The 13,983-nt window shown below is 37.8% G+C and overlaps 2 protein-coding genes across 2 annotated transcripts; both read left to right on the top strand.

Moving 5' to 3' along the window:
• The first annotated feature begins 402 nt into the window (after positions 1 to 402).
• LOC132175913 (polynucleotide 5'-hydroxyl-kinase NOL9) lies at positions 403 to 8,641 on the top strand. Its single transcript, XM_059588004.1, has 10 exons — positions 403 to 687; positions 2,347 to 3,092; positions 3,902 to 3,999; positions 4,131 to 4,164; positions 5,290 to 5,459; positions 5,588 to 5,771; positions 6,307 to 6,487; positions 6,764 to 6,863; positions 7,776 to 7,903; positions 8,367 to 8,641. Exons 2-10 carry the CDS (start codon positions 2,905 to 2,907, stop codon positions 8,418 to 8,420), a joined length of 1,137 nt encoding a protein of 378 aa, XP_059443987.1. The 5' UTR covers positions 403 to 687; positions 2,347 to 2,904; the 3' UTR covers positions 8,421 to 8,641.
• Positions 8,642 to 9,431: 790 nt separating this feature from the next.
• On the top strand, positions 9,432 to 13,779 carry LOC132176096 (probable myosin-binding protein 5). The gene is made up of 4 exons (XM_059588222.1): positions 9,432 to 10,314; positions 10,515 to 11,438; positions 11,626 to 11,863; positions 13,407 to 13,779. Exons 1-3 carry the CDS (start codon positions 9,570 to 9,572, stop codon positions 11,850 to 11,852), a joined length of 1,896 nt encoding a protein of 631 aa, XP_059444205.1. The 5' UTR covers positions 9,432 to 9,569; the 3' UTR covers positions 11,853 to 11,863; positions 13,407 to 13,779.
• The last annotated feature ends 204 nt before the right edge of the window (positions 13,780 to 13,983 follow it).

The following is a 13,983-nucleotide window of genomic DNA, read 5'->3' as shown; positions in this document are numbered from 1 at the left end:
CACATGTCATAAAAATAATAATTAAAAAACTAAACCCTAAAAAACATTTGAAAAGTTATGGGGTGGTTTTAGCCACCCTTTTTTGGCCATCAGAGTTAGTTTGGCCATCCCCAGACTAGCTGCAGGAGGTGGCCGAAGCCACCTCATAATTTAAATTTTTTTTAAGGGCTTAGTTTATTTATTTATTATTTTTTTTTGGAAAAAATACATATAACCTTCCTAAAATACCTACACATTGGCATTTTAACCCCCAAAATTAAAAAAGAGACATATGACCCCCCTAAGTTTCACACATTAGCAAAACAGTACATCCGTTTATTTTTGCAGTTCGTTTGGATGGAAAAAATTTTCCTCCCAAAATACCCTCAATATATTTCACTTTTCCTTTTTTTTTTTTTTTTCTCTCCCCAAACGCTCCCCCCCTCTCGGCCAGCCACGACCTCCAGCCACGACGCCCTCCGCCGACCACCGCACCTAACGCACTGGAGACCCACCCACCGCGGCCGGCACGGCACAGAACCAGCTCCGCCGACGAACCCGTCCATCAGCTTCCACCATAACGGTTCGCATTTTTCCTCCCAAACCCATTTTCTCTGCACCCCGGCTGCACTATGCGTCCTCTCCTCTCCCCACTGTCACCGTCGCCGACGACCACCTCCTTATGGCGTTCCCAGCGATGCCCAGAAGGTCCGTAATCTTTCTTTTGGTTTTTGGGGTTTGGTGGGTCTGGATTTGATTTATTTGATGTTGCTGGATTTTTTTCTGAATAAAACCCATCAAAGTTCGATGCCCAGAAGGTCTTGTGTCTCATTTGATTATACTTTTTGTTGAGTAAAACCCATCAAAGTTCGATGCCCAGCAGTTATCTTTCTTTTGATTTGATTAAACTTTTTGTTCATTTATTTGTTTGTGAATTTTGTGGGTGGATGTGGTGGACGGAAATGGCTGAGGCTTGATTTTGGGATATTTTTGTTTGATGTTGTTGTGCTGTGTTTTGTTTGAGAGCCGTGATTCACAGTACACGGCGTGCTTCGATGTTGCTGTGCTGTGCAATAAAACCCATTTTTGTTCTTCTGCAATAAAACCCATGATGTTGCTGTGCTGTTTGGGATATTTTTGTTTGACGTTGCTGTGTTGTGCTGTGCAATAAAACCCATTTTCGTTCTCACTCTCTGGTTCTCTGGTTCGCCAAGGAGGAGAATGAGTGCTGTGCTGTGTTGGTGGTCGTGGCTGGCCGAGAGAGGGGGAGAGAGAGAAAGAGAGGGAAAGTGAAATACATTGAGGGTATTTTGGGCATAGAAAATTTTTTCCATCCAAACTAACTGCAAAAATAAACGGATGTACTGTTTTGCTAAGGTGTGAAACTTTAGGGGGTTATATGTCTCTTTCAAAATTTTGGGAGTTAAAATGTTAATGTGTGAATACTTTCATATGTATTTTTTATTTTTTTAGTACACGTAGTATTCGTATGTGACGACACAAGTGGCATACAAATACCAATTAAAGAAAAGAGTATTAAAATAGAGACACGGCTTAGAGGTGTGCATGATTCAAGTAGCATTAAATGTCACTTGGTACTGGAACTTCGAGAGGCAGGTGTGAAACCTTGATTCAACCATTCACCCGATTTCAATTAAAGAGTATTAAAATATTAATTAATTAAATAAATTTACGGGAAAACTTCAGAAAGCTCCCCTGAACTTCCAGTCAATTTAAAAAATCTCCCCTGAATTTCCAAAACTCTTATTTAGGCCCCCTGAATTTTGGTTTTCTCTCACTTTGGACCCTTTTAACATTAAACTACGTCGTTTTTGGGCTGGGTAGGTGTTTAATTTTAGGATACAAAACGACGTAATTTAATGTTAAAAGGGTCCAAAGTGAGAGAAAATCAAAGTTCAGGGAGCCTAAATGAGAGTTTTGAAAATTCAGGGAGAATTTTTCAAATTGGCTGAAAGTTCAGGAGAGTTTTCTGAAATTTCCCCTAAATTTACTTATTTCTATAAAATATAAGTCGCAATATTTCGTGTAATTTGTCTGTTTGAAAAGCCATGGGAAAACATAATTTTGCTAAAAAAAATGTGAACAATTTTTTTACAAATAAATCTCTAATTAAAATATAAACATAAATATGATAAAATGGAATTCGTGTGTTGCATGGATTACATGCTTATGAAAACACATGCTATTGTCGTGAGAAAACACGAATCAGCTGAAAGGAGGGGTATATAACGAGTTTGGTTTGCTTATAATGAAAAAAATTTATAAATTATTAGAGATTTTTATGTGTAAAAATAACACAGCCCCCCCATGTATTATAATAATCTCCGCCGTTTATCTTGTTTGCAGGAGGTGAGCCAAGCTCGTACGTCGTCGTACCTGACGAATCTGAAAGTTGGGCGGCAACCCAGACATAACCTTCTCCTTCTTCACAGAATCAATGTGTCCCTTTCCATTCAAACACAACCACCTCGCGTAGCGGCTCGGCTATCCGGTGAAGCCGCGAAGCACGTCCTCGCTGCTCTCCTTCAGAAAAGAAAATATCGGAAATCAGACAGCGGAAAACGCTGTACTAGCTCTCCTCCTCCTTTTCCTTTCGCCGCCGGTGGGTCTCCTTGTCCATATTATCACCGTACAGCCTACCAGTCTCGTCGCCCTCCGTTGCCTCCACGAAGACCCTGTCACTTGTCCGTACCGTACAGTCATTTGTGAGTGCGTACGGCACTGACTGTTTCTTGAACTCGAGGGGCGAGAGTTGGGCCTTTGTACTTTTTGAAGTTGAAGGCTTTTTGCCTTTTGATCACTGAAAATATTCTCGCGTAGCGGCTTGGCTAGACGCGACAAAGAGAGAAAGAGAGCTAACAAAGCGGACCAGAGGGAAAGAGAAACAGAGAAGTGAGTTAAGCTATGGCTGCGCTTTTAGAACCAGAAAGCCCATCGCCGAGCATCTACATACCCGAGGAGTGGTCCGAGGCCGCAGACTCGATAGCATACGACTCGCTCACTTCGCCGCCTCCAATTGCTCTTATCTGCGGCGCCAAAAACTCTGGCAAAACCACCTTCTCCCGCTACCTCCTCAATGTCCTTCTAGAGAGGTCGATGCTCTCTATCTCTCTCCCTAGTTAATTTTTGTTGTAATTGTTGGTTTTATTTGCTTTTACAGCTTATTTGTTGAATGGGTTTCTTTGAGTATGTATGGATTCAATTTAAGTGAACTTATATTTACAATTTTTTTTTTCTATTTTATTTTCATGGGTGTGTTTCCAATTTAGGATTCTACGGCTGGGAATGTTAATATGTCAATGGAGTAAAGCTGAATTGAAGTTGTGCTATTATTGTGTAATGTGTTTTTGTTAATTTGATTTTTTTTTTACTAGGTTAATTTGATTTAAAATCTGGTACGGTTGAGTTCTGTGATTTACACTGAAATTTTGTGTGGAATGCTCTCCATTTACTACATCATAAGTCTGATATTTCTATGTTCAGCTGTGTTCATTAGTGGTTTGTTTAATTGCTTTCAGTTAATTTATTTAATTGTAAGATTTCCTTGCACTTATTTGAACTGTGGCTATTATGATCCTCATTTGTATATCTATTTGGGTTTATTAAAGTTATACTTCACTTTCATCTTTATATAAAGTATGTCCTCCGTCACCTCCATAGCTTGCATTGAGTTTGAAATATATTCCAGTTGCTATTTCTTCCATTTGAAGTATGAAATTGGCTTTATAATATTCAGCATTGATTTATATGTTTTCTTTGCTTTTTCATTTTATTTGTGAATGGAGGGGGGAGTGTTTGGTGGATAATTTTGCTAGCTTCATCCTGCCTTCTTTGCTGATATTTCCATCTTCTTGCCTCTAGTTTTTCTTCCCTTTAAATTTTATTTTACTTCTGTTTATAGGTATAAGAAAGTAGCTTATTTGGATACAGATGTTGGTCAGCCCGAGTTTACTCCTCCTGGTTTTGTATCCCTCACTCTAGTTGACAAACTAACTCCAGGTAATTACTTATGGTTTTAGCTTTCTTAAAATCTTGTCAATTCATTGTATTTCTAAAATTTCACAGGAGTCTTAGTCTTTGTTCTTTGTTTAATTACTTATCCAGATTTCTTTTTCATTTTGTTGAAATAGATTTGACGATCCCATGTCTGAAGACACCAGAGAGGTATGAACTGTTGAACCTCGTCTCACTAGTTGTAAACTTCATTTTTAAATTCAAAAACTGCAAGTTCCTAGTGGATCAATAATTTATACGTGATATGGTATAGAGTTTACTATTTGTTATTCAAAATATGTGTTGAATAGTTATTTGCGAAATAAGACTGACTGGAATGTTTGGTCTTTGACGAGGAGCAGGGTTAAGTCTGCTGCTTGTCTCTCAGACTGTGAAAGGTTAATCATTGTAATGATGGATTTTTCATGGTCCTGTCAATAGGCCTTCTTGGCCATAACCCTTGCATTATCGATTACCATTATTATGATTATATTATAATAATGTTTTTTTTTTTTTTGGTTAACTTATATAATTTTATTCTTCTTGTTTTCTTGTTGTTGATATTATATTGAAGCTAATTAAGTGATAAATCATGGAAAAAATGTGATCAACATGAAGATTGATTTGCCTCATTCCTGGTCTTATGAAAATGTTATAGAATGTAGAATTATTTGTGGGAGTTTGAGGGAATTTTAAGGAACTGTTGGTTCAATGTGGGAACTCTAAGCTTACAGTTTGGTTTTAGTAAAAACTCCAGTCATGGAAGAAGTGGAAACTCTGTATGGAGCTTCCAATAGTATGAAGAATGTATGAATTAGAATTTGGATCCCCACAATTAGTATAAAGCTGGAAATTTTGTTTTGCAGAATTTTAGAAGGGATCTTGCCACTTTATGAATTTGCGTCAAACATTAGTTGTGACCTAACACATGAGCTCAGTCTGTCAAAGGCAATCTCATATGAAATGTTAAAATGTAATCAGTCCCTAAGGATTTACTATTAAGTAATATTGATGAACTGTTCTATTTCTATGCGGTGCACCTCTCTCTCTCTCTCTCTCTCTCCCCCTTTTTTTTTATTGGTAAATTATGCTTACACCTAGTGAGTTTTGAACCCACGACCTTACATTCCATCTTGTGCTTACAACGGGATGAAGCGCGATATGAGCTAGACCTCATTGGCTTTCTTCCATCTCTCTTTTTAAGTCGTTCCTTATGTTGTAAGAGGCCATTCTCCCTGACTTCTACACTCTATAGTAAAAAATACATATATTGACATACTATTTACTTCCTCTCAGATGCTTTTTCTTTGGTGATGTCTCTTCAAAAAGGGATCCAACGGCATACTCAAATGCTGTATTTACCCTATGTGATTACTATCGAAAGGATTATTGTTTGTCCAACAAGAACGAAAACCCTACTAAGACTGAATTGCCTCTTGTCGTAAATACTCCTGGCTGGGTGAAAGGTAGGCTTATTCGAATGCTTAATTTCTTCTTCTTTTGATTTATGATATGAAAATATTTCCTCTAATGTTACATTACTTCTTTATTACACTAACAACACTATTTGCTCCTCATTCCTCTTGTGTGGCAGGTGTTGGTTATGACATATTGGTGGATATGTTGAAATACATTGCTCCCACCCATGTAGTTAAAATAAACATATCTGCTGAGAGTAAGAATCTACCAGCTGGGGCATTCTGGTTAGATGAGGATTGTGATGGGATGATTAATCTAATTGAAATCAATTCAGCTCGTCAGGATTCTTATAACAGATCGTAAGTTCTTAGCTGTCTCCAAATTTATATAAAAAATGTTACATTGTGAATGGAATTTCTTATGTACAAATTGTAAATCATGAATTGCTTCACTGTATGTTGGCCTTCATTCTTCATACATGAGGATCATTTGGTGTTCTGACCTTCTTGTCCTTGTCTGGAGCCCAATTCGATATAAACGAAAACCTTTCATGATAAAAAAAAAGAAAAGTGGGTTATAGTGACCGCAGTAGTTCAGATGCAAGTGCCAAATTACCATACTAAGATAAAAATAATTTAGGGTTTATTTGGCTGGTTGAATGTTACATTTATACTAGGTTTTTTCTTGGATCTTGTATGTAAGGAATTCTTGTTAATTAATACTAACTCATATTGATTCTTCTCCTAAACAAAGTAATTGAGGTCGGCTATCAATGTACTTCAATTTTATACATTTTGTTGCCTTGATGAGTGGTGTATTTATTGCTAGAAGACATGAATTTTGCTGGAGTTGCAGCTTTTCTTCCTTAGATCTTATCTCCATTTTGCTTTCCAGGGTGCTAGTGCAAAAGGATGCACGGCTTTTACGCGATTTGCGTATAATGGCATATTTCAGGCAGTGCTTTCCTAGTAACCTGAATATCACCACTATCAAAGAACTTGCGCATGCACTTGCCTCTCACTCTCCTTATGAACTTCCAGTGTCAAGTATCAAGATCAGACATCTCCATTGCCAGGTCGGTTCGAGATGTTGATTGAATTGCTGTAGTGTAATTTTAGTAATTTTACTTTTCGGTACATCTTGTGTAACTGCCATTTTAATTGTTATATTCCTTTCCTCTGCAGTAAAGAATTGTCTCGGAAAATATTAAGATAGAATTCAAAGAAGATAGTTTGCTTCATTAGAATATCTCTGAAACATTGCTTTTAACTTTTTTGTGATCCACGAATGTATTCATGTATTTGTTAAATTATTTCAGGTTCTTATAGATATTTCAAATTTCTGATGCTAGGTCCCAAGTTCTGAGCTATTTTTCAGTTTGAATGCAACCATTGTTGGCTTGGCGGTTGGCTCTGAAGACCCTGAAAAGTTGCCCTTGTGTGTTGGTCTTGGTAGGTCACTTTTACTTTGTTGTGTCACCTTACTCAATCGGTTATTATTTGCTTTCTCTCGTTTGTATAGCTGTTTAGTATTTTTAATTACTCACAATTGTGTCCATTGTAACGCTGGCCTGGAGTGCTAGAGTATAAATTTTGAGTATATAAATGAGTTAGAATTATTTTCTCCAATGGATGGCTGCCTATTTGTGGTCGAATTGTAGGATTGTAGTAAGTTACACATGCACCTGGTGGAACTTGAACCTACGACCTCACCCTCCATCTTGCTACAAAGGAAGTACCATTTGAGCAGGTTCATATTAGGAATTACAAATAAGAGATATTTCTAATTGTCATCTATAAAGATGTTGATAGAAATATTTATGTTTTAGCATACTAGAGAGTGTATTTACAATGCTAATGTGCTAGAAGCTCTCGTGATCCTCTCTCTCTCTCTCTCAATCAACCAATCAATAATTTTCATGGTTGATATTGCCAGTGGCAGACTTCTTTGGAAGATAAAATCAAGGATATTCTTATCCTTTGGTTAGCACCATCCTATTGCAAGAATTTCCTGCAAAGCATTACGTACTGCTTCATCCATTAGAGTCAGTACGGGAAAGAAAAAATGCAATATAAATGATATTCTGATTGGAGCAGGTTTTTACTTCTGTTGTAAGCTTTATTAAGTTTTGGGATGGTAGTAAATGTTTCAGTACATTATCAAGATAGCAGATTGTAGTTCCTTTCTCTCTCGGAATTCTCATAAACCATTTATGTCCTATTATCATATTTCCTTCTCTCTATAGGAAATGTTTTCATAAACCATTTTATGTCTTATTTTCATATTTCCATTTCCATGTTCAATTTTATTCTTGGATTTGATTACCCTGACAACCCCATGAACTTGATTCTTGTTTGAACCAGGGATAGTGAGAGGCATTGACACTTTTAAAGGTTTGCTATATGTGATCACACCTGTCCCTCAGAGCACTCTCGAAAAGGTTGATATTTTTCTGCAGGGGTTTATCCAAATTCCTACTTGCTTGTTGCAGGTAACAGTTCATCCTCCTGTGGGGTATATTTTTGGAAAAGAAAACATGTCTTTTCTGACGATCCTTTACAGGAATATCTCTGTACAGTCTCTTGCTTGATTCCTGTCTTCATGTATTTAAGTGTGAGAAAAGTTTGGATAATTTTTAATTTTCTTTCACCCCAACTTGATGAAGCCTTAAATCTCAACCAGTTGGGTTTGGCTAGATTATCCCTTTTTCCACATCATTTTTCCTTACAGCTCTCTAAACCAAAGATGGGCCATCTGTGCCTCCTTTAGCTCTTGAGCATTGCATGAAATTGGGATGATCAATATGCTGTGATATACTGCCTTTTATTCATTCACAATTTATCCAACAACATTTAAGCTCTCTTTATCATTCATTTTATTTCTGTCATGACAAACAGATCCTTATTTATTGATTACTGCTGTAGATCTTATTAAAATTATTGACTTGTTTTCAGGTCCAGGGATGCATATCACCTTACATGTCTGCAAATGTTTTCTCTACAAGCTAGCTCTTAATCTAGTGATGATACCCAAGTATAATCTTTTAGGATCTCCTTGTTGGTCACTAAGCTAATTAAGTTCCCCAACCACGCAAGAGATGGGCACAGCAGAAGCCAGTTTTATATGGTTTCAATAGACATCAGAGACTCTTTGACTCTTGTATTTGAATGAAATGTCAATCCTGTGGATTATTCTCATCTATTATATTAATGGCGATGAAATTTATGGAGATGTCTTTTGCTATGATTATTTGCTTGAGCCTATTTTTAGTTTGGCAGAATCGGTGGTATTTCGGTATCCCATACTAAAGTAACCATAGCGGGAATGATTTTTGAAAGCCGTGTTTGTCATTTCCTCTTCTTTATTCCCTAACGTTGCAGTGCAATGTCAGACAAAAAATTGAAATTTGTTCCCCATTTTCTAGTTGGCGCGGTCACCCCCAACCGCCACCCAATTTGGTGGCTGCGATCACCAAAGCGAATGTTGGGGGTGGTTGCAACCGCTCTCGAAGGTTCAATTGGGGGTGGTCAGCTACTCACGGAAGCTGGGCTAATAATTTTGGGAGGTTAGATGTCACACTGTCACGTTAGGGAGCACGGTTCCTTTTTTTTGGGCTGGATGACGTTTGAAAAAAATTAGCTGACAAGAAGCCATAAATGAGATTGATATGTCATATAACAACCAAATCCAACACTAATACATTTTTCCTTCAAGTATATATTAAAGAAAAAAAAAAAAAAACCGAATTTCAATGTAATTTCTGTACGAACGCCAATTATCAGTGTTAATGAGATAATAACCACCAAATCTAGCCCACTTTTCCCGCGCAAAAATCTTGTCAAGGAACGATGTCGTTCCACGGTTGGCCGGTTGGTTGGAGAAGTGCACGATAGACCGTTATTTCAGCTCCACGGTCCGACTGACAACCTCAATATCCTCAAAGCGCATTTCTATTTATGGGCAAAGGAAGAAAACCAAACATCCTTCCTCGGACATCAAAGCACAGAAAGAAAGAAAGAAAGGTCATGATCTGGGTCGGTCGCTTCGTCGCACCAAGGTCATGATCTTCCACCGATCTCACCAGCCTCTCTGATCGAATCACGACAACATAGATAAAAAGGATTTAAGATAATTCCTGTTTCTGGATCAAGAAAAACATGGCTAAGCGGTCGTTTCCACGTTATGTGGAACAAGAGCTGGGAAAGTTCCCACATTTCTTGGTCTACGCAATTCTCGAATGGGTGTTAATAATTCTGCTTTTCATTGATGGGTTTCTTGCGTTTGTCGCCAATGAATACGCCAGGTTCTTCGAATTGCGAGTCCCTTGCTTGCTTTGCACCAGAATCGACCATGTACTCGTCCACAGGAACCCCGATTTCTACTACAATGATTCGGTGTGCGAAGCTCACAAGAAGGAAGTTTCGTCTCTGGCATATTGCCACAACCACAAGAAAATGTCGGACATAAGAAACATGTGTGAAGCGTGCCTCCTTTCGTTTGCGACAGAGAAAGAATCTGATTGTAACACGTATAAGGCTCTGGTTGGGATTCTGCATAAGGATCTTGAGTGCTTTGTTGAGGATGATAGCCACATTCATCTGAGTTTGCCCGCAGGAAGGAAGGATGATTTTGTGCAGGTTGAGAAGAGTAGCAAATATTGTTGCTCCTGCTGTGGAGAGCCATTGAAGGTGAAATCATCATACTCAAAGGGAAAAGGCGCTAGTGCGTATTCACTGGCTCCTGCTTCTTCACCACGAACACCCTTTTTGGCATTGAGAAATGAGGAATCTCGCAATTCGGATTTGGCCCACATCCGATACACGGAACTCAAATTTATTTCGGAGAACAATTCGCCTCCGGAGGATGAGGATGGCTTGAATGCACTTAATCCTGATACTCCATGTGAGTTTAGGATCTCAATTTGTCTTAATTCTTTTCTTGATTTACTCAAATCATTTATTGGCATCGAAATATGATCAATTGCTTTCAATAATTCATTCTTGCTTTTGCTTTGTTGTTTAATTTTTCATAATGTCCCACTGTAAGAAGAGATCCAAAAGGTCATTAATTTAATTTAGTGTCTGAATTTTTTGTAATTCCAGTTAGGGAAGATGTTAAAGCTGCTACAGTGCCATTATTGACCGGAGCTGAGGAGTTGAATGAAGATGCCTCTAAGACCAACAGTCCTAACTTTGGTAGAGGGAACAGGTTCTTTGGAATCCCACTAACAGATTCAGCTTCCAACAGTCCTAGGTGGGGGGGTGGTAGGATTACAAGGAAATCCCCACTTGAAAAAACAGTGTCTGCATCAGAGTCTATTGAAGAGAATTTGACAAATGAAGCTGATAGTGATTCCATTTTGCATCATTTGAAGAGACAGGTTCGGTTGGATCGCAAATCGCTGATGGCTTTATACATGGAACTCGATGAAGAAAGAAGTGCTTCGGCTATTGCAGCTAACAATGCAATGGCAATGATCACCCGGTTACAAGCAGAAAAGGCAGCTGTTCAGATGGAGGCCTTGCAGTATCAGAGAATGATGGAGGAGCAGGCAGAGTATGATGAAGAAGCCCTACAAGCAACAAATGACTTGCTTGCCAAGAGAGAGGAAGATTTCAAAGTTATAGAGGCTGAACTTGAGGCATATAGAGGAAAATATGGATGCTCAAGGGAAGATGATGATTTCAAGCAATGCGAAATGGAGGCTGGGGAGGATTACTGCGACTATAAAGCACAATCTTCCTCACCTCTGAGTGCAAAATCTGAAAGTGGTGGTTCTCGTGCTAGTGTTAATGAAGTGGAGATTAATGGAGAAACTGCACTCAATAATTACCAAGCCGTGTCATCAAAGGAGGCAAATGGAGGGGGTACTCTAAGTGAATCATTGAAAGGTTTTAAAGTGGAGGAAAGCCCTATTCTGGGACGGTTTAAAAAACTGGACAAGAGAAATCAATTGGTATTGGATAATGGAGTTTATTCCTCGTTGTCTAGCTTCGACAGTGTTGAGCATATAAATGATGAGTTAGGTAATATACATACACATATATCCATGCATGTATACTATGATTGTGTTTTAAGCTTATAGATGATTAGCAGATAGAATACATACTGAAAAATCTACATAAGTACAATATCAGCATGTCTATAATGATTCTTTTGCATTTCCAATACCAGTATCGATCAAAGGATCAATTAGTCTTTCTCATGTTGCAGAAAAGTCAAGGAAGCCTGTACTAACAAGAGAATTGTCTCATCTTAGTAAGAGGGTGAAGGCCCTTGAGGCAGACAATGGATTCTTAGACCATGCTGCTCAGACACTGACACTCGAGAAACATAGTGAAGGAACAACACTTTTGTTAGAGATATCGCGAAATCTGCGGAAGCTTCGGCACCTTGTGACATCGCCCATTGACGAGAATGATGCAGGATTATCATCCTAATCTTTTTTATGGTAAATGCTGTTTAATCCTAATTATTTGTGCTCACTTCTCATAATTTGTTCACTTATGATTCAAGATTCTTTAAATAGCTCTCTCACTGCAAAACAAAATAGAGCATGTAGTGCAAGGCAAGTTTAGGAAATTAGTGAGAGTTATAGGAGATGGGATAGGAAGTCGGAGGAAATGCGGCTTCTTTATCCAGAATTTATAATGACATTAATATTAGGGCTATTTGTACTGAATGGGAATTTTTCGAAAATTATGTGTAGTTTTGCTATTGGCTAAAATCCAGTTGGTGGTAAAGGTACTGGATGCATCATGTACTGGAGAAGAGCCAGAAAGTAGCATGAATTTCTCTGAGCATACATTCACAAATTGATTTAGGCTCTTTTCAGTCCCTCTCACAAGTTTGAATTACTAAAAGTTTGAAGATATTTTCTTATGCGTTCATAGAAGTTCTTTGCTCAGAGTTATTGTGTTAATGAAAAAATAAACAACAAACGTAAAACTTCACTATAATGGAAAAGGTGTAGCATACTGAACTGGCAGTTCTTAAACCAAGTTAATGAATATTTAAATGTTTAAAACTATTATCTTTTTGGTTGCAGTTTCTTTTCTGCTTAGGATGTACATATGTTTCTTTTCTTCATGAAGCTCTTGGTCTTTCTACCTTCTTTTGTTGTGGTAATAAGTGCTCTCTTTCCTTAACAATTAATGTTTTCTGACATTTGTTGCATCCTCTGGAATTTCATCAGTAGTTTGATGATGTCTAAACAATACTGAATCATTTAAATCAACCTGCTCTGTTCTCAGTTAACTCGAATAATATAGATGCTCCACGTTAACAGTGTGATGATTGGTTAAAGAACCAAAAATACTAATTTGGATTATTATCATCTTTGCAGTTTTATCCTTCTTACTATTGAAATATATGCAGCAAAGTTTTTTGACATTTGTTGCATCCTCTGGAATTCCATGAGTAGTTTGATAATGTCTAAACGCCTTCTCCTTTTGGCACTTTATACTGAGATGAAGCAACAGTTGTGGCTATTGCCTCTTGTACTCAACAAATCTTTATCTGAAAACTGCCTTGGTTTGGTTCGGATAGGGACATCTAAAACTTTCTAAAACTTTCATGGCATGAGACAAATCAAATGGTGTTGTCTCAATTACGCTGATGACTGTTTGTTTCATTTCATTAATGTTCTCACTTTTTGTGGCTCTATTTGCTAGACAAATATATGCCCTTGAACACACTTCTTGTAATTCAAGAATGCTCAAAAAAGAAGAAGTAATGGATGCTTAATGTCAATTTTCAAAAATTATGAAAGATTATAGAGTTGTGCTACTTTCTGGTCTGTCTGCACATTTGCATACTTACTGAGGCAAAACATTTTCTGAAGATAAGCATCTCATCCTTTTTTCATTATTATATAATCCCTGTTTTGATCACTCTTATGTATCCAGTTCTTGTTGAATAAAGTAATTTTATTGAACCAATAAAAAAAAAAAAAAAAGTAAGAAATCCTGACTCAATGCTGTGCAAGTGTGCAGGTGAAAATAGCACGTCTCCAGCAACTTGTCACCTTGAAAGCAACCTATCGACTTTGATGTAGTGGGGAAAGAGAGTCAACATAAACAGTAACTGGGATGGCAGAAAATGGAAATAGTGATTTAAATTGTCATATCAGGCACCCACTTGGCAATTGATTGAAAACTAAAACAGGTTAGCTGTTGGGGTGCATGCTGGGGGACTATTGGTGATGCAAGGAAGGCAGAAAAGGAGAGACCAAGATATTCATGGCTGACGAGCATATACCCCAAAATGTGGAGAATCAGAGAGCTTTTTATGAACTCTTCATAAACTATTTAGTTTGTATCATTATTGTTTCTTCCATCAGAGTTGTTACATGTATGGATCCAAACCCTTTTGTTTTATAATGGTATATATCATGCTTGCAACATCAATTTGGATAATTGAGGCTTGTGTAAATCTTTTGCTTGTGGATTGTGCATGCATTCTCCTTCACTATGTGAGGATTATGTCAGTTTTTATCTCTGGTTACCAAGCCTCTTCAAGAACTATATATTCTCCTGCTACAATTTCCCTTTTGCGCCCCACCCCCCCCCC

The sequence above is a fragment of the Corylus avellana genome, chromosome ca3, assembly GCF_901000735.1.
Source record: "Corylus avellana chromosome ca3, CavTom2PMs-1.0".
Classification (NCBI taxonomy): Eukaryota; Viridiplantae; Streptophyta; class Magnoliopsida; order Fagales; family Betulaceae; genus Corylus; species Corylus avellana.
Note: the sequence above shows the minus strand (reverse complement) of the source record. Positions and strands in the feature narration are given on the sequence as shown.

Excerpts from the sequence above, each read along its gene's own strand:
- LOC132175913 (XM_059588004.1), top strand. The coding sequence starts at position 2,905 with ATGGCTGCGCTTTTAGAACCAGAAAGCCCATCGCCGAGCATCTACATA. Across the intron at positions 6,488-6,763 it reads TCAGACATCTCCATTGCCAG|GTCCCAAGTTCTGAGCTATT; the intron begins GTCGGTTCGAGA and ends TTCTGATGCTAG. Across the intron at positions 6,864-7,775 it reads GCCCTTGTGTGTTGGTCTTG|GGATAGTGAGAGGCATTGAC; the intron begins GTAGGTCACTTT and ends TGTTTGAACCAG.
- LOC132176096 (XM_059588222.1), top strand. The coding sequence starts at position 9,570 with ATGGCTAAGCGGTCGTTTCCACGTTATGTGGAACAAGAGCTGGGAAAG. Across the intron at positions 10,315-10,514 it reads ACTTAATCCTGATACTCCAT|TTAGGGAAGATGTTAAAGCT; the intron begins GTGAGTTTAGGA and ends TTGTAATTCCAG. Across the intron at positions 11,439-11,625 it reads GCATATAAATGATGAGTTAG|AAAAGTCAAGGAAGCCTGTA; the intron begins GTAATATACATA and ends CTCATGTTGCAG.